We start from the raw sequence: 20,533 nt of genomic DNA, 5'->3' as shown, positions 1-20,533 counted from the left end.
TGTTTCTTAGGGGCACCCCTTTCATCATCCCAGATCGCATTAGTTTCCGTTGCGCAACTTCTCATTAAATAATTTGACATGATTTCATGGTTGGGGCGATCTGTTCGCTGATTAAGTTACAGGTACAGGTATGCTGAGCACCCAGCCGTAGTCTCACATCACGTTGTATAGCCAGCACTTTGTTTTTGGAGAAGCAAAAAGTGGTTCAAATGGCTCTGAGCACTATGGGACTCAACTGCTGTGGTCATCAGTCCCCTAGAACTTAGAACTACTTAAACCTAACTAACCTAAGGACATCACACACATCCATGCCCGAGGCAGGATTCGAACCTGCGACCGTAGCAGTCGCACGGTTCCGGACTGCGCGCCTAGAACCGCGAGACCACCGCGGCCGGCTTTGGAGAAGCAGGCTAATGGCGTAGGAAAAGAAGAATGTAGGTAACTGAAATTGTGCGTTAGCGTGAAACGCATTTACGTCTCATTTATTTCGAACTCCAACTCCAACCTTCCTTACCATTATTCGAAAACTTTGCACATACGTTGGCTGATGCTCATCGATGGTTTCTCAGTACAGTTCAAGAGGAATTTTAAATCAGAACGAGCACTTTAACGTGAAGACAAGCTACCATTTATACCCTTGCTATTAGCACCTAGAGACATTAACTGCTCCGCTACTATGTCTCTAATAGTTTCTTATGTCGGCAGTAGCGTACTGGTTGATTATGTGATGACGTTACTAACCTTCAGAGATGATGGAGAAGGGTAAACATATGAATTTAGAGTCTGGTTCGGAAACGACTGAGTGGAAAGTTATAAGCGAAAATCGTTCTGATTCCTCTGACGGTGAACCTCTTCTAGTTTAAGATCTTTGCTTTCCATATTTTCGAAAGAGGAAATACGGACTATAGCGAGAAAAAATATCCACTGAATATGGGCTCTGAAATGCATAGCACAAGAACTTTGAGTACTGAGCAGAAGTGTTTCACAGTACCAAGTGATAAAAAAGTGCTAATTGCTCTTAAGCTATGCACTTTAGAGCTCATGTTTACTGGCCGTTTTCTTCGCTATGATCCACACTACTTCATTTTAAACCATGTAAAGAAACAACTTGCAGAACGCAACTCATAGCAACAGGGTCCAGTGTCAGAGCTATCAGAACAATTTTCGCTCACAACTTTCGACTCGGTCGTTTCCGAATCAGGGCTCCTGACCTCAGGTTCATACGTTAACCCTCCTCCATTATGCCTGAAAGTTGTAACGTTATCATAGCGTCGCTCTCTTTGTGAAGCAATTCAAAGATTTTTGTTAAAGTACAGAAAAGGAAAATAATTAATTATTATGTAATCGCATCAAAAATCTCTAAAATGGCAATGATGTGTAACCTGTAAAATTATAGTCACCACAGAAGTAAGCAATGCGAATGGTCAGGTCTTTTGGATATTTTCAGTTTTAATAAGCATAATATATACATGTTTGTATTAGTTTACTTTCAAGAAAATTTACTGTGATGCTTCTTTTTAATAAAAGAAAATACCAATCCTGCGCTTATTCACTCCGTTCCGTCGTGATGGAAGCATCTAATGAACTATACTCTCTTTCACGTCTCCAGTATGAACTTCGAGTGCTTCGGCAATTTTCTGTCAGCCATATTTATTTATTTCCAGTTTTTGTCCTCTGGATTTTTTGGACCACAGAACCACCTATGGCATCCACATTCGTCTATCACCAACATTAGATTCACTTCAGACCACTCCCTCGTTCAGGCAACGGTTAGAAACCTAGTTCATAGTTCACACGCAAAACAGTAGACGATTGTCCCCTGTACAGCCGAAATGAAGAGAACGCGAACTTCCGTGGATGGTTCAATACAAGACCCACGATCAACGGAACATGTGCGAACACCAATGAAGCGAATACAACAAAACCGAATGCTGCTCGCTCACCTACCGTTTACACCTAAACGAAATTCTCGTTCACTCGTGTTCACTCTGGTGTTAGCCAGGCTTCATAGTTGTTTCGCATTGAGTAGCGCTGCACATACAACACAGTTGCTGTCGGCAAGATCACTGGCGGCCGGCTGTGTCTGATACTCGACCTCGCCGGCTGCAGCAACGCAAGCTAATCTCTGCCTGGCCAGAGTGGAATGTCTGTGAGACGCTCCTTGGTTGCTGATACGCTGAGAAGGTCGTCTGAAGGCGACCAGAGTTAGTTGCGTTAGGAAACGAGCGATTGTGCGACACACCGCAATGGGACGGCTTAAGGGAATTCCCACCATTATATCTCCTGAACTACTACACGTTCTAGCCTGCATGGGCCACGGAGATGAAATAGGTAAGTCACGTACTCCTATTATCATAATACCTTCACAGTTGCATCGCAGTTTCCTTAAGGTAAAGAAATGTATGGGCACTGTTGTAGCAAGACGATAATGCACTTGTCCCACAGAATTGATTGCACGGAACGACAAACAAAACGACCTAGCTGCTGCGTCTTTTTTCGTTCGTGTTGTCTGAAAGTTAGAGAATGGTTCGTCCTGCGGTTATTTTTGTCGCAAATAGTATCACTTTTCCCCTGCCGATGTTCGCAACTCGTGGACTTGCGGTCACGTTCTCGGTTCCTAAGCACGGGGTCCCGGGTTCGATTCCCTGTGGGGTCAGGGATTTTTACTTGCCTTGAGATGTCTGGATTCATGAAAGTGGTAATAATGGACTGGGCAAAGACAGGGAAGTTGTATGGACGCTGATAACCGCGCAGTTGAGCGCCGCATAAACGAAACATCATCATCACCATCCCTCTGAAAAAGTTTGTAATATTAGTCTGTAATAGTAGTCAGTTAACAACGGTTAGTACGCAACGTCAGACTGCGGTTTCCCCTACAAACTGGCTGTGTGAACCCGCTTCAACGTGTGAGAAACTGCCAGTAACCCACAAACCGCAATTTCTTAAATAATCGAGCTACAATGTTTAAAAGAACGTCTGAATACAAATGAGCTAATATGTTAAGTATTGCACATTTAAGCAAGTAGAACCTTCATGGTAGAAGACACAGAACCATAATTATGTAGGTGTTATTTGTTTCACAATAGTTCCCAAGTACAGGATGTCCTAGGGCGGGACTAATGACCACAGCAGTTGAGTCCCATAGTGCTCAGAGCCATTTTTTTTTTCAGGATGTCCATAAAGAATATCCGCTTTGGAATGATGTGTTTTAAGCGTTTAATTTAGGTTATTTACAACTAATCATACATGAAACAAAGATAGATTGACCTAGTGTTACTTACTAATGTTGAATATATGCATCTTCACTTATATGGCACACATCCAACCTAAAATCAAATTATTCTCGCACTTTGGTTAACTCTAAGCTAAAGAAAGAAAGAAAAAACAGTATACTAAGTGGCTTCCTTTGACAATGTTGACTGAAATACTCTCTTTCGAATTCTGAAGGTTGGCAGGGTAAAATACAGGGAGCGATAGGCTATTTACAATTTGTACAGAAACCAGGTGGCAGTTATAAGAGTCTTATAAGAGTCGAGGGACATGAATGGAAAGCAGTGATTACGAAGGGGGTGAGACAGTGTCCCCGATGTTATTCAATCGGTATATTGAGCAATCGGTACAGGAAACAAAAGAAAAATTCGGAGTAGGCATTAAAATCTATAGAGAAGAAATAAAAGCTTTGAGGTTCGCCGATGACATTGTAATTATGTCAGAGACAGCAAAGGACTTGGAAGAGCAGTTGAACAGAATGGACAGAGTCTTGAAAGGAGGATGTAAGATGAACGCCAAAAAGGAAAACGAGGATAATGGAATGTAGTCGAATTAAGTCAGGTGATGCTGAGGGAATTAGATTAGGAAATGAGACACTTAAAGTAGTAAAGGATATAGACTATTTGAGGACGATGGTCGAAGTAGAGAGGATATAAAATGTAGACTGGCAATGGCAAGGAAAGCGTTTCTGAAAAAGTGAAATTTGTTAACATCGTGCATAGGTTTAAGTGTCAGGAAGTCGTTTCTGAAAGTATTTGTGTGAAGTATAGCCATGTATGGAAGTGAAACATGGACGATAAATAGTTTGGACAAGAAGAGAATAGAAGCGTTCGAAATGTGATGCTACAGAAGAATAACGAAGTATTGAATAGAATTGGGGAGAAGAGAAATTTGTGGCACAACTTGCCTAGAAGGAGGGATCGGTTGGTAGGACATGTTCTGAGGCATCAAGGGATCACCAATTTAGTATTGGAGGGCAGCGTGGAGGGTAAAAATCGTAGAGGGAGACCGAGAGATGAATACATGAAGCAGCTTCAGAAGGATGTGGGCTGCAGTAGGTACTGGGAGATGAAGAAGCTTGCACAGGATAGAGTATCATGGAAAGCTGCATTAAACCAGTCTCAGAACTGAAGACCACAACAACAACTAAATTGTGGAGTGAGTCTTGGATGGGGGTAGGGGAGAATCACATTGCCCCAAACTAAAATTCATTATTAGACCATTGCACATGTACAGAAGAAAAGTGGTCAGATCCAATAGCAGAGTAATGGAAAAAGAACAACCTTCTACAATACGAATGTAATGAATAAAAAGTATCTTTCTTTGAAGGCTGTAGGGAGTCCTGCTGGACGCAGTCGTCGAAGGTCCACGATGTTTCGTTCCGCCATCAGCAGTTGGTGCTGGCACAATGAAGTGTTTGCTGCGTGCTGGCAGTATTTATACCTGGCAGTCCAGAGTTTGGGCCTTGCCGCTAGCAGCGCCGTTCTTCGTTGTGTGGTGTGTGTATGTGTGTGAGGGGGGTGGGAGGAGGAGGCGACGGTGGGGAGAAGGGTTGCAGCCGCTGTATGGTGGGGAGTGGGGAATCTCAGTTGCCTTCTGCCCGCCGTTCCTGTCGCTTCTCGCGTCCCGATGTCACGTCCTGCTTTGATGGAGCTTACCACTGGCGCCCACAGCTGGAAGTCCGTGCCCTTGTTGATTGAATAATCAGTCACAAGGATTTCAGTTGTTTCTCTGAAAATGCGCAGGGTGGGGGGGTCACAATTAAACTTTAAACACGGAAACGCACGTTGGACTGAAATTACAGAGTCACTCTTCGGAAACTGCAGAACACAAAACGCTTTACACTCAGGAGTGCCATTTTGGGTATGTGACATATGTGGCGCTGCAAGCGGGAGAACAACAAAATAATACGCGAGCACGTCTAATCCAAAATTGTTTCAGTTACTCTTCTAACTGTGACCTTAAACCAACTCTACAACACTTGCAGTCGAACTGGAACACTCTTCCACCGACACCCTATATACCGTTGGTTATTTTCATACTTTCGTCCATGCTGTTAACTAAGGATGGGTTTGTGGAGAACTAAACAAATAAACAACATTTACAGCATATGAATTTATACTTACAGTTCTCCTTTAAACAACCGTAGAGCGGCGCCGATAATAGAATAAAATCGTGTCGATTCTTCAGTGTTTATGACGTAATACCTCCTGAAATAAGTTCAGATGGCTCTGAGCACTATGGGACTTAACATCTGTGGTCATCAGTCCCCTAGAACTTAGAACTACTTAAACCTAACTAACCTGAGGACATCACACACATCCATGCCCGAGGCAGGATTCGAACCTGCGACGGTAGCGGTTACGCGGTTCCAGAGTGAAGCGCCTAGAACCGCACGCCCACACCGGCCGGCCCTGAAGTAAGTCTCGTACAATGATATTTGCAGGGGCATTCAGTGACATATGTTGCAAACAGAGTTGGTAGTAAAGAAATAAAAATTAAAACGCCATGCCTGATGCTGAGGTTGTACTCTGCGAACAGCGAAAATTTAGTAAGCGGTAAACTGTTTTCCTTTCATGGTTTTATAAAGGGTGTGACCGAGAAGTAGTTTCAGAAAGTTTTGACTTAACGTGTAAAGTTTGGTGGAAATCGCTACGTGACTTCATTCTCATATACTGGATTAATATAGTCTGGGTAATTTCTGTACGCAAAATTATGCTGCCTTCTGACATATACACAGTTTCTAAAGTTATTATTAAACTTATTGTGTTAAACATTTAACCTAAGAATATGCCTCTTACGATGCACTTTATGAAAGCATTCTACATTCGGTCAGCAGTTGTATGCCTCCAGCACTGACTGAAACTTTCGCTATCATTGATCTTTCTTGAACGAGGTTTGTGGGAATAGTACTGCTGAAGGTTTGCGCCCCAGTCTGTCGCAAAAGTTCGGTTGTCACTACACATTTCAGCGTATCTGAAGGGTTTTTACTGTTATTATTTAATATCACTGACAGTTCATTGATCTCATCCAGCTACATCTGTTCATTTCGTCTCGACAGGTTTAATTCCTTTCCTGTACAGTGTAAAAGTGAACTTAACGGTGTCAACGCCTGTTGGCAACAACTCACTTAATGCACGATGAGAAGTGAATATGATGAATCATGAGTCGGTTACCGATGGCCGCTCGTAATACTCGGTGGCATATGGCGAGAGTTTCTCCTGCTCGTCTTCGTGCGTGCCTAGCCCTACCTCAGCCAGCAAAGTCGCCGGATGCCTGCCGAAATCAGAAGGTGTGGAGCGTTGTGCGCAGGGTCCTCGAAACAGTTTGGTATTTTGACGATCTAAAGCGCCAATTAGACAGAATTTGGCACTATATTCCTCAGGAGGACATACAACTACTCTGTGAATCAATGTCAAGCCGAATAAATGCTTACCTAAGGGCCAGAAGTCGATAAACACCCTTACTCAACTTGTCAAGTTCTTTCTATTGAATAAACCATCCAGTTTTTCTGAAACAATCCTTTATTTGTCTGTGCACGTAGATCAAATGTACCGATTTCCGTTCTACTCGGTGAACTGAGATGGTGCGTCATCTTTTTGTCTTGCAAGGAGAGTTCCCCAGCGGTGTGATAGACATTTTGAAACTATCTACACCGTGATGTAGGTTAAGATCACAGGTATCATACACTGCAGGCATTCACCCTGGTGGGCCCCCCTCGTTTACGAGTAATTGACGAAAAAAGATATTAGGAATTTTGTGTGCTACATAATATAATTAAAATAGTCCCGCAGTGTAGACCGGCTGTGTGATGTAAGGGGTAGGAAAACAGCTTCGCATGTAAGAGTTTCTAGATAGATTCCGATCACATAGATTATTCTTTTCATTTTTAAATCTTTATGAAAATTACTTCGATCATAATTTTTATTCAATTACTTGGGTCAAAAGTAATTTTTATTTCTATTCCTTAGTCATATCATTTTAATCCTCGTAATAACTTTTTCATTCGATTCATTTTTTTCTTTATATCATTCTTTTTTCCGATCAGAATGTTTGTAAATATGAATTTAATTGTATGTATGTATTATAATAATCAATTATTTGAAAATTACGACTATCAGCTAAAAACAAAAGACGAATAATGTGTTTATGTCTGTGCAGTGGTCTGAAAAATGTGTTTTTGTTACCAGATGTGCATCTTTTTTGCGCAGTAATCGCCATATAAACATTTGAAACATAACATGTATACTTCCTGCAGTATGGCCAAAATAACGCAAATAAAAATTTAAATGAAAAACGGATTAATAAGTTAAACAAAATTCAAGCAAAATGTTAAATAGATATAATGAACGCAATAATGTGAACGAAAAACAAGGTGATATAACAAAAGCAATTAAGTCGAAATTAATACATGAAATTGATGAAAACACATGAACAAAGATTTCAGTTGAAGAAAGAATGATAGGAAGAAAAATGAGAGCAAGTGAAAAAGTTGACACTACGATTAAAATGGAATTTAAAAGGTTACATTTAAATCGATTAATTGAACAAAAATAGTCAAAGTCATTTCGATGAAGATCTAACAATGAGACAAACTTAATGTCCCTGACAATATTCGAGCCCATAATCTCCTGCACAGGAGGGTCTTACTCTATCCAATTGGCCAAGCAACCAGACTCTATAACGCATCTTTTTTAACACTCTTGAATGACACACAAAATTCCCAACTTTTTTCGTCAGTTGCTCGCAAACGAGAGCCCACCTAGGTGAATGGCTCCAGTGTGTGACACCTGAGATCTTAACCTACAAAACGTCAAATAGTCGATTGCACCGATAGGGACCTCTCCTTGTTAGAGAGTACTTTCGTTTAGTGTAGCTCTCTGTGTTCAGTTGAGTCTTGAGTAGAAACATGTCTTAATCTGGCAGTCCCGATTGCGCCCACTGGTTCAGCCCTGTACGGTGACTTTTATTTTTTACAGTGTTCGCAGACGCCAATTTTCCCACCAGCAATATCTGCCGGCAGGGGCCCCGAGAGGTAAGAGCCGACGGCCACGAGATCCCGCAGCTTCTGGCAGCCGTCCTCCAGCTGATGCCTCTGGACCGCCATGTGCCCTACAGGGTGAGCCCATGTCTCGTTCCCATAACCCCTAATCGTCTTCTCTGGTAACTTAAAGCAGGTCTACCATACCATAATTCTACATGTGTATGTGTGTGTGTGTATGTGTGTGTGTGTGTGTGTGTACAGCAAGTGTAAATATACTTCGTCGGTTTAACAGGAAGTGTTGCAAACTGGATGCGATATTATCTGGGCAATACTCATTGTCAAGGGCTGGCAGAAATTTATAATCCGATCCTTCTATCGACCCCAGATTCATCCACAGATGTAACCGAAAACTTCACATAAAACCTGAGTTCACTAATACGTAAGATCCTCAATCATTCTGTCATAATTGGGGGGAGACTTAAATAATCCATCAGTCAACTGGCGAAGTTAGTTCTGTAAGTGGCGTGAGCAACAAGACATCCTCCGAAACATTACTAAATGCTCTTCCTACTCAAAACAGATTTTCAGGAAGCCCGCTCATGATTGTAATATATTGGATCTAACAACACTGAGCCGACCGGTGTGGACTAGCGGTGCTAGGCGCTCCAGTCTGCAACCGCGCGACCGCTACGGTCGCAGGTTCGAATCCTGCCTCGGGTAGGAAGAAACCAATAAACTCAAAATTCTGTGACATAAGACACTTTTTGCAATGGCTTCAGAAACCTGCTTTTTAAGCACCGATTATTTAAGACTTTTCTTTATTAAAACAGATACACACACCTAAGTGTTAGCAGAGCATTCATTATACATTTTGTAGGCAGTAGGGTTTACAATCAGCAAATATTACTGCAGCAGGCATGTACAATGCTACTAGGAAAGTTTAGTCTATGACATAAGACTTCATTTATAGGGACTGTCAGCATATCTTTCAAACGCTGTTCAAACTTGTATGTAAGGTATGTCTTACTTTTTTTTTGTGTCTTGTGTCTTGTGTGTTCTTGTGTTTGGCTGGAACACTTGCATTGTACACTGGACACCGAGGAAGAGCGACATACAGAGCAGCCAAGAGAATCCCCCTGTTTAGACTCATCCCTACTACATACACTAGGTGTATGTACATACGTTACCACAACTACTTAGTTGTGATACCCATTTAAAATGTCGGCACTGGAAAAATTTGCAGGATTGGAGTCTCTCCTGTACTACACTAAATCTAAAATCACTCTGAACCTCTGCAGTAACCAGGGTGGCAGTCGGTTAAAACCCTGAATTTGAGCCCATACCAGCACCACATCAAGGGACTCCGATATACACTTCGCACAGATCCGAAACGCGCTTGTTGCCAATGGACGATTGGCAGAGAGGGGTTTCATAGCTGGATTAGAAACAGTGTGATGGCTGGGGGAAGTAGGAGTAGCCAGTAACTTACACGCCTGACGCATCATTAGGAATTGCTACCAGATAGTAATTGGCGGTTCACTGGCCTCAGCACAGGCCTGCCTCATCCCCTCATGATGCACAGCGTCAGCGATGTTCAGGTAAGAAGGCCTCACTGACCTGTGTATTGTGCAGTGTGCAGCGTAGTCCAGTGGAGATCGCACAAAGGCCCCATAAAACGGGAGCAAACGCAACATGTCCTCTCCCTACGACGTGTGGCTAAGGTACTTCAAGATGTTCAGTCGCTTCCGGTGCCGTGCTTTCTGGGCTCAGGACTTCAGAGCCTCTATTGTGATAGATAACCACGATAGTTTAAAGTCAAAAATTAGGCCAGATACCGCACAGAATCTTTAAAAGGGAGAATGGTGTCCCACATGTGCAACTCGGATAAATTAAACAGAGAACGAGAACGATTAAAATGAATACACACACACTTCTCGGCAGAAAATGTAAAACTATTTCTTGCAGCCGACTCCAACCTCATCACTGTAAGTTGCAACTGGGAACTTGCTGCAGCGGTGTTGGCGAAAGAACAGAAGACCGCAGAATCGTCCACAAATAAGGAGCACTGGATAGGACTCCGTAATGTGGACGTTATGCTCTTAATGACTATGGCAAAGAAGGTGACAATCTGTGGAACACCTAAAAAGGCATCTTGAGAGGAAGGACCGGAAGAAGATGGGGAGGTGGGCATGAAAGCCCCATTAGTATAACTGGATGAGAATATTGTGCCTTCATATAGTGTTGTACGCCTTACTGGTTTCAAAAAATACCCCTAGACAATGCTTTTTACATAGGAAAGGCCGCTGGATTTCCGCCTCTAGCACGGTCATGTTGCCAACAGGTGACCCACATCTTCTGAATCCACAGAGAAAGAGGCTGAGAAGCTGCCTCGTCTCTAATATCCAAACCAGAAGGCGGCTGACCATACGCTCTAGCGTCTTTCCAGCACATCTCTTTAAGGCGACGCTCCAGTAAGTAACGGGACGCGATCGGTCCTTTCCTGGTTTGAGGAGAGGTATCAAAATTGCCTCTCACCAGGAGTCAGGAAATTGGCGTGCCAGCCATATCGAATTAAAACATCGTGAGAGCATTCCCCTTTTGACACCGTTTGAAAATGCTGCAGCATACTGTATCGGATTTGTTCGTGACCAGGAACCGTATTATGAGAGTCAGTACCGAATGGGCAGTTGTAGCACTCTGAGTTGTTGGACCGGAAGTCCGACTCCACCCTCTCCATGGAGGCACGGTAACGATGAAACATTGGTTCTTGGCTGGCAGTGGCGACAGCCAGTACACAATTTCTAGTAAAGGTAGTCGATTAGCTGTAGCGACGTATTTGAAACAGGGATATCTCAAACGACATTTGGAGACATAGTGTCACCGTACAAGAGTGTGGCGGAGGGCACTTCGTGTACCACTATTCCTTCCACCTTTCCTACTGGCACGTGAAAATCCCAATACCTGAACAAACTTGGGGTGAGTCATGCGTTGGGCACACACGATCTGGCCACGGTCAATTGCACTGCCCATCCTGTATCAGACAGCCATGTCCACGGTCAGCAAAAGCTCTGGCGATGCCTCAGTCACGCGACACGCCAAACTATCCGTTAATCGTGGCGTTCTCCCTCGAAAGCAGCAGTTACATCTGAGTCAAGTAATCATTAAGTTTACATCAGTATCAATATTAACAGTCAGTCTGCGTCTATACAACTGTACATATTTTTATTACACTTGTCAGAGCCTGCCAGTATCAAGAATCTAAAAGATATTTAAGAACAATTCATTTTAATTACACTTGTCAGAGGCTGCCAGTATCAAGAATGTAAAAGATCATTTAAGAACAATTCATTTTTATTACACTTGTCAGAGCCTGCCAGTATCAAGAATCTAAAAGATCATTTAAGAACAATTCAAACTGCCTTTAAAAGGATGTAACGTCTGATTAAAGTGCTCATATTACTAGAAATTCTTAGGTTGACTTCCCAAAGTACAGTTAGTAACTTTTATTTTCAGTCATACCTATAATGGACGGCTAATTAACTACCATTTGGTGGCAAGATTTCCCACACATTGTGTCAGAGTGTTAGCTGCTGTCTCTAATATGTTAGCTTTCCTGAATACATCTCAAACAAGGTCTCCAGAACAGAATGACTACCAGATACGTGATTATAGAATGAAGGCCTTCACGGCGGATGGCGTTGCCGCTGGTAAAGCTTACGCGGTATGAGGTCGTAGTCCACGAAACTCTTCTGTACCTAACGTTTCGTCCAGAACTGCACTGGACATCTTCAGGAAATGCTCCTCCACAGAGCCTTGCCGACTCAACGGTGGAGCAGCCCCTCTGAAGATGTCCAGTGCAATTCTGGACGAAACGTTAGGAACAGAAGAGTTTCGTGGACCATGGTCTCATACCCTGAAAGGTTTACGAGCAGCAAAGATATGTGATTATTCTCTCCCTGGAAGTTTAATTTGGATTGGGCAGTTGTGCGTATAATTCTATCAATATAACTTCATTTAACAAATCGGCAGTATATCAACGGACTTTCAATACCGGCTTCAACAATGTTTAGCACGTTTTCCCAAATGTTTCTTACCGTAGCACTCACGTGTTGTGTTATTCCCGTGACATGCCCATGTAGACTGAAAGAAATTCCTAGGAAGCGTGACGTTCTTCGTTGAATCGTCTTTCCTCTCCGTTAATCCCATATGGCAAGGGTCTCAAACAGTCAAATACATCTCAAACACTGGTTGAACAAGGGTTTTGTAAGCATTATGTGTCGATTAATCTTACGGAGAAGTTATCCAATAAATCTGAGCTCCTCATCTGTCTTCTCCACTGTTGGAATTAACGGTCGTACCACATTAAATCGTTTCAGGCAGAAAGTCTTAGTGATTTTAAGGTGATTGATCACCAATAGGGTTCTCAAACGACATCTGCTCGATTCGTGTATTTACGTGCATTACGTTACATTTACGTATGCTGAGAGTCAACCGCCTTGGTCTGCACCAAGCCTTAATCACTCAGAAATCTCCCAGCAATTTGCAACAATATTATAGTGAAGCATCCCCTATCTAGGGTACTGAACTGACATTCAGTCCCATGTGGTGGTAGGAAGTTGGAACCTGTGTGTAAAGTTCTTCGTTGAAGAAATTTCGAAAGAGTGAATTTAATGTTCCAACTTTTATTTGCCTTCTCTGTTCCATGTATCGTCCGGACCATTATTTCCGTGCAATGCAGTTTTCAGAAACCTTGGGTAGCGTTAATACGCACTCTTCGTCTAGGAAGATAAAGAAGCGCAAGCCGTTTGAGGGGAGAGATTTTTTTTTGAATTTCTGTAGTACTCGTGAATAGGGACAATTCAGCAGGGGAATTTACTTACATACAGTGCACGAATTTTAAAATGAGATTAATTCGTAAAGAGTCGCGTTAACACCGTTTTTCTTTGAAGGTCGTACATTTACTTGGCGAATAAGAGACTGGTATGTCTACTGCATGTATAAGAGTACATGTCATGTCATTTTGAAATAGATGTTGATGTCTGGCAAGTCACGTTATATGCCAGTAGATATACAGTGTGTTGATTGACCAGATAATATCTGTGTCTTTGCAGTCATCGACCTTCATCTTTCAGTTAAGTAATCGGGGAATTGCTAGGACTTATCAACTACAGCAATCTACAAGATTTGTATCTTAATGTACTGTTTACCATTCCACAACATTTATGCCCTTCACCAATCAAAAACTTTTTACTCTTCCTCTTAGATTTTCGGATTGGGATGTTTCTTGGACCTTCCAAGATGTCGTTCTTCTCTTCTATGGCATCCTCTTTCCGGTCAGTGTTTTCTTACGTATTCCTTTCATCACCGACTCTGAAGTGAATCTCCTCAGTTCTTATTTTTCATAGCCCGACGTGGGATCACAACATTCTTGGAAGCAAACTGTCAGATCAGAGGTGAAGGAGACTTTTAGGTCATCCGTTTCTTGGTGCACGATGATAGGGAAATGAGCCCGCATCTCGTGGTCGTGCGGTAGCGTTCTCGCTTCCCACGCCCGGGTTCCCGGGTTCGATTCCCGGCGCGGTCAGGGATTTTCTCTGCCTCGTGATGGCTGGGTGTTGTGTGATGTCCTTAGGTTAGTTACGTTTAAGTATTCCTAAGTTCTAGGGGACTGATAACCAAAGATGTTAAGTCTCATAGTGCTCAGAGCCATTTGAACCATTTTTTTGAAAGGGAAGTGAAACTGGTTTACTGGTCTGCTTTCTGTTGCTTCTTGACAAGTTTGCAATGAACACGCAGAGGAGCATAGACACTAGTTTATTACATTATTGTATCTGTTACGGTTAGAGAACACGACAGATGTTTTCTTAAATTACGCTGTAGGAATTACTGCAACCAGCTACATGATTTTTAGAAATGGTTTGATTATACCGTTAGTGGCTCCGGGTCGGAGCCCAACGCCAGATGGTAGCGTTGATTTCTTGTCAAGGTTTACCTTTGTGTCCTAAGATATAACAAAGCATTTGTGATTAAATAGTTACAAAAGTTTCTACATTTACGTCTAGAAATAGTTTGCGAATCACTAAAACTTCGTTATGTGTCAGACACAAATGTAAAACTTGCCAAGAAATCAAAGCTACCGTCTGGCGGTGGGCTCCGGACCAAACTAATAACGGTACAATAGTATCATTTCTAAAAATCGTGGCCGGCCGGTGTGGCCGAGCGGTGCTAGGCCCTTCAGTCTGGAACCGCGCGACCGCTACGGTCGCAGGTTCGAATCCTGAGTCGGGTATGGATGTGTGTGATGTCCTTAGGTTAGTTAGGTTTAAGTAGTTCTAAGTTCTAGGGGACTGATGACCTCAGATGTTAAGTCCCATAGTGTTCAGAGCCATTTGAACCATTCTAAAAATCGTGTAGCTGTTTATAGTATTTCCTAAAATGTAACTAATTTATAACTTCGGTAAATGTGAAACATAGGTGAGGCTTACTAGATTCTGCGAGGAGTTACCAGAACAGATGGCCACCTCGGCGCATGACGTTATTAGGATTCGGGTATACACAGTAACGGATGGTACTACAGACCAAGAACCATGGAAGTGCCAGATTCTGTGTTGCTGATAGTGTTACAGACCACGAACCACATAAGAGTCAGATTAGATTGCTGTAATGGAACACGTAGATTCAAGCACACACCACAGTGAAATTCACATACCGACATAGCTATAAGAAGAGAAATGTACTCATAAGTTGCAATCCAATAACCTTAGAGAGCTACGGACAGGGTAGCTTCGCGAGTCCTTCCTGAAGTGCAAGCTTCATTGAGTATAATGGTCACTAAAATGATTCAAATGGCTCTGAGCACTATGGGACTTAACTGCTGAAGTCGTCAGTCCCCTAGAACTTAGAACTATTTAAACCTAACTAACCTAAGGACATCACACACATCCATGCCCGAGGCAGGATTCGAACCTGCGACCGTAGCTAATGGTCTCTCACATAGTGTCTGTTGTATGCAGTTAGTCTTCCGAGGCTGCTGTCTGAAGCTCTACTCTGTCTGGAACTCTTCTCCGTCCACAACTCTTCTCGTTTTGGGACTTTGCCTAAAATTTGAGTACCTCTACAACCATTTTGGGATGTTTGCTTGCCTATGGTACGTGACTGCGTCGCTTTTTGCCTCTAATTCGCAATCAGTGAGCGTGAAATCAGCGGTCTCTTGAAGCGTATGACCTCTTAATGGACTGACGAATGTGGGTTACACTGTATGTTTCTAAGTAACAAGGCTTACACCTAATATCCGTACTCAGATGATTTTCCTTTTTTTCTGGCAACGCTTCATGAACGGTCACCACATGTTAGTCCACGGCGATAATGTGCTGTATAATATAACTAAAGGTAATTGTTGCAGTGAAAGCTCCCGAAAATAATACTTAAGTGGAACAGGTCAATAGACAGAGAATAAATAGTGAAACTCTGAAGTAATACTGACTCTGCTAAATATGAAGCGTAAAACTGATTGTGCACTAGATGTAATTTACATTTACGATGTCGTTATGGAGACTGCCTTCAATGTTGATCTGTCGTCACCTTGTATTGCTATTCTGCATAGGCTACAGCGGAGTACACCCCTCGCATTTCAGTTTTACGCGCAAACAATTAAGAGCTTAGTTTCGTGGTCTGCAGGTCAATCACTGTAGTCTGCTAACACGTGCTTTTGGCCCATGCTACAAACCCGGTCATAAAACACGTTTGTGTTACATGATAACTATCAGCGTGGTGTGAGAAAATATTTCCTTTCTGACATGTCATTAAAGACATTTTCCTATCGCTCTCTCCCTGAATGCCCCTAACTATGCTTTTAAAACAATAGCTACAGTTCAGTACAAACTTTTAATGATATCTATAGACACTTCACGCATGCAAAAAGGCATGGTGATGGATTCATTGAACAATGCTGAAGATTGCGAGCGCGTGTAATACACGAATTAAACAAGGACTACAAACATTAACAAATGTCTTTAAGATACTCTTAAAGGACGTCGTTCAAGTCTGCGACCTAACTTAATTATTGCACTGTCCTGATGTCGTATATGGTGCTTGAAATCAGAAATACCTTCTGAGGAATCAGCACAGATTTCGACGGAGTAGTCAGTGAGCAGACGATTCCGGGAGACGGAATGAGCGATCCTCTTTGCCTCCTGGCCCGTCAAAGATATGGGGGGTGTAAGCGAATGCCGCTGGTTTGTTTACCTCAGGAAGCTGTAATGCAGAATACCGTCTAGACGCCTGGGATACTTCAATGGGCTGAAGGTTCACTCACAATATAGCTGTATGGGTATAACCTTCCAGAACCCCGACAACTCCCCCTCCTCGGCGGCAGTCGTAAATAGGACGTAATGAAAAAAAATCACTGTATGTGAAGTCGTATAGTTTGAGAATCTTGCAGTGATCACCTTATCCTCCACAAATGTTAGTCATTGTTTGAATACTGATTTAAAATTTATGAAACATCGGTTGTTGTCTGTCAACTGTTCATGAGTAACAATCGTTTCACAAACGTTAGTATGTAGTAATCACAGAAACATACGTGATATCACGGAGTACAGTACATTTACAGTGCAACAACTTTATCTGCACGCAGGCTGTCGTTATGGCTGTGCTTGAAGATGATGTGAAGAAAGGATTCCCCGCTACCATGCCCGTCTGGAAAAAGTACTGTGAGGAGATAAAGAAGGCTGGCGATGAACCGCTGCTCTATGAAGAAGAACGCTTCCAGTTCTACGAGAGAGCCAAAAAGGCGTACGCAGTAGTGCACACAGGGTAAGTCTTGGAAACCGGTGGCTTATTGTTCGTACTCAAGAAATAATGTTTCTATTGTTATGAGAGGAACAGAAAGGCGTATACCATAGTCTATACAGGGTAAATATTTGGGTAAGTCTTGGCAGCTGAGCTGTTACTGCTCCCGTTCAAGGAATAAAACCTCCAGTTCGACGACAGAAACATAAAGGTGTGCCCCATGGTCCACATAAGGTAAGTCTCTGATGCTTCCTGAGTACAGCTCTGCACACTGGCTAATAATTACAGCTTTACCACAGATCCCATAGATTATTCTGGGTTCCACGCACATTAGCGTTACCTTAATCAAAATGCTTGATTTGACTGATTTTCACATCATAAGCAATATCTACAGGGTGATAATGACTGAACTACATGAAAATTACGTAAATTAGTTACAAACTACGGCGTGCACACATTTTATTCAACATGTAAACGTCACTACAGATATTCGGATTTAGGATATGACATGTTTGATATGCCTGCCATCATTGGCGATGATGTGGCGCAGACGAATAGTGATATTGTGAATGACCCGCTTAAGTGTCGGAACATCGATGCTGCCAATGACCTTCTGAATGGCTGTTTTCAGCTCAGTAATGATTTTGGGGTTCTTTCTGTACACCTTATATGGCGGTCAATCGAGGCCCATCCCAGTGGCCTCTGGATACCCCAGAGTCGGAATGTGGTTCCCATAGTGCTCCCCCAGCACATCAAACATTCTCCTGCTTTGGTGGGGCCGAGTTCCGTCTTGCATGAAGCACATCTTGTCGGAATCATGGTAACTTTGGATAATTGGGATGAAATCATCTTCAAAAAACTACATGTACCGTTTGGTAGCCACCGTGCCATCAAGGAATATCGCACCGATTATTCCGTGACTGGACATCGCACACCATACAGTCACCCGTTGAGGGTGAAGAGACTTCTCGGTCGCGAAATGCGGATTCTCAGTCTCCCAAATGCGCCAGTTTTACTTATTGATAAACCCATCCAAATAAAAGTGGGCTTCGTCGCTAAATCAGAACATACGGCGTCTACAAATTTCCATCATACCCCGCAGCCAACCCTGCAGTTTGAACGTCTAATGCAGACTGTTCAGAAGTTATTACGATTTTATTTCATAGAGTTCAATAATTGTTTCCCCGTTATAACAGTAAAATCATTTTAATGTTTTTATCGTATTGGTACTGTCGCCAATGAGGTAATGGTGACTTCGGTGCAGTGGCAGGATGGTAGCTCCTTAGGCTTAGGAAAACGTCAGTCCGGAAAGTCCACTAAACTATATTATTTGTCACGCCGTTGGTACATTTCTGCTTATAGACTGTTTTACTCAAATAATTCTATAAAGTTTCTTATATCTCAATCCGCATTCACTGAATCATTATCCTGGTGTCCTACGAGTGATTGTTTGACAGTAAAAGTGTAAATATTTACTATGGATTGCTGTAAATAAACTTCGCTTAACAAAAGTGAGTATTAAACATGTGTGAAACATTCAAATAAAACATGTATGAATTCAAATTTCAGTGTATGTACATGCGTGTCTCATTCGCATTGTAGCCTATATTAAGGTAACACTTTTGAGAGTGCAGCTTACGCCGTTTCTGTTGCAGGGAGACTTCTCTGTATGGAAATATTATTCTGAAGATGGGCGTAATTCCATAGTGATCCGGACGTCGTGAAGAATATTGGGTACAATTTTTCATCAAAGCATACGTTTTTGAAAGCTGTGTGAAATTTTTCCTTATTACATATCTGCATATGTAATTCACTGTTCTATAAATAAAGACAGTAATGACTTTTCTGTATGCAAAAATAAACACAAAAATGAAGAAAAATAAAACGAGAATCTGAAGATACAGTTAGAGTGCAGTATCTCAGTGGGACCTACTTTGCTAATGTTCAGATTAGGTGTTCGCTAGCAACACAAAGAAATTCAACCTTAAATCACAAAGCCAGATACAGCATTTCTTGATGAACTGTGTCAGTGAAAGACCTGTGAATATAAGCGATTGACACCTAAATTTAGGTTTACTGATTTCATTACGATTAATTTTCTTTAACTACTTAAGAAGCTTCAATTATCATTTTGCAGTCTGTGATATGAAAGGTAAACTCTTCGTCATTATCAGTAGTATACCTATAGCCATTCCTGCGCAGTAAGAGAAGAGTATGAAACATGCTCTTCATAAATATTTAAAAACCAGTTTTTGCTTACACAATGTGATTAAGGAATTCGAGATACGTTTTTCTTGAAATGAAATTCACTTCAAGTAGTATTCTATAAAACTTGAAAATGCGAAATTAAAGGAACCGCTCGATCTGCATACCACCTTTGGTGTAAGAGGCAACGAAACCTCAGATTAATTATTTTCCACATCTATGATGTTTGCTAAGTATCGCAATGTTAATTAAAAGCTTAAAATGTCTGAAAAATACGTCAGTAACACAAAAAGTTCAATATTGACAACTAGTATTGCAACGTTATTTTCCATATCATATCTGTCAATCTGATGTCTAAAACGTGATTGTGGACTACCCCAATGCTATTTCATAGTTACAAATTATATTCTGAACAGACAACGTCTATACTAAACTGACCAGACAGAAATCGCTTGTTAGCTATAACACTAGACAAACGTGTACACTAACATGCGGTTTTGCAATTTGAACTACTGTAAAATGTAATTAATTAGGATTAGTCTTGGTGATGAAATTTAGTATAAGTAAGATGATTATCTCAACAAGACAGAAGGAGAGGGTAACAACTGGAATAACAATTGGTAGGGAACGATTGAGGAGAGTGGAGAGTTTCAAGTACCTAGGAAGCCTGATACAGGAAGATGGAAAAAACAACAGAAATAAACGAGCGGGGAAGACAAACAGAAGCGTTTCGGAAGAGTGTCAGAAACCTGATATGGAGCAAGAATGTACCCCAAATCAAAAAGGTTACATACCTGTCACACTATGTCCCAATTCTGACATATGCATCAGAAATCTGGGTTATGAAAGGAAGAGAGGAAAGCAAAGTACAATCTAGTGAGATGAAATTCTTGAGAAATAGTATTGGAGTGACAAAGATAGACAGGTTAAGAAATGAGAAGATCAGAGAGTTAATTAAGGCGGAACCATTACAGGAGGAGGTAGAGAAATCAAGGCTGAGATGGTATGGACACGTTAAGAGAATGGAAGAGAAGAGAATACCCAGGAGGATACACGAGATGAAACTGGAAGGAAAGATACCAAGAGGAAAACCGAGAGGCAGATGGTTAAAAGCAGAAGACTGGACCAAGGTGAAGACGGAGAGATGGTGGCGAGATGGAAGATGATGGCGAGACCTATATTCCATACAGACCCGACCATAGGCTGGAAACTGTCCAAGATGATGACACTTTGTGTAAACCACGCTGCAAAATGCTCCACATCTATAAGTGTTACAACAGTATC

At 42.0% G+C, this 20,533-nt stretch overlaps 1 protein-coding gene across 1 annotated transcript; it reads left to right on the top strand.

The window, feature by feature from the left end:
- Positions 1 to 2,171: 2,171 nt before the first annotated feature.
- On the top strand, positions 2,172 to 18,947 carry LOC126266700 (fucose mutarotase-like). The gene is made up of 4 exons (XM_049971143.1): positions 2,172 to 2,331; positions 8,250 to 8,389; positions 16,890 to 17,068; positions 18,700 to 18,947. Exons 1-4 carry the CDS (start codon positions 2,247 to 2,249, stop codon positions 18,749 to 18,751), a joined length of 456 nt encoding a protein of 151 aa, XP_049827100.1. The 5' UTR covers positions 2,172 to 2,246; the 3' UTR covers positions 18,752 to 18,947.
- Positions 18,948 to 20,533: the final 1,586 nt, after the last annotated feature.

The sequence above is a fragment of the Schistocerca gregaria genome, chromosome 4 (genome assembly GCF_023897955.1).
Source record: "Schistocerca gregaria isolate iqSchGreg1 chromosome 4, iqSchGreg1.2, whole genome shotgun sequence".
Taxonomy (NCBI): Eukaryota; Metazoa; Arthropoda; class Insecta; order Orthoptera; family Acrididae; genus Schistocerca; species Schistocerca gregaria.
The sequence above is the reverse complement of the archived record's forward strand: the minus strand, read 5'-3'. Positions and strand labels throughout refer to the sequence as shown.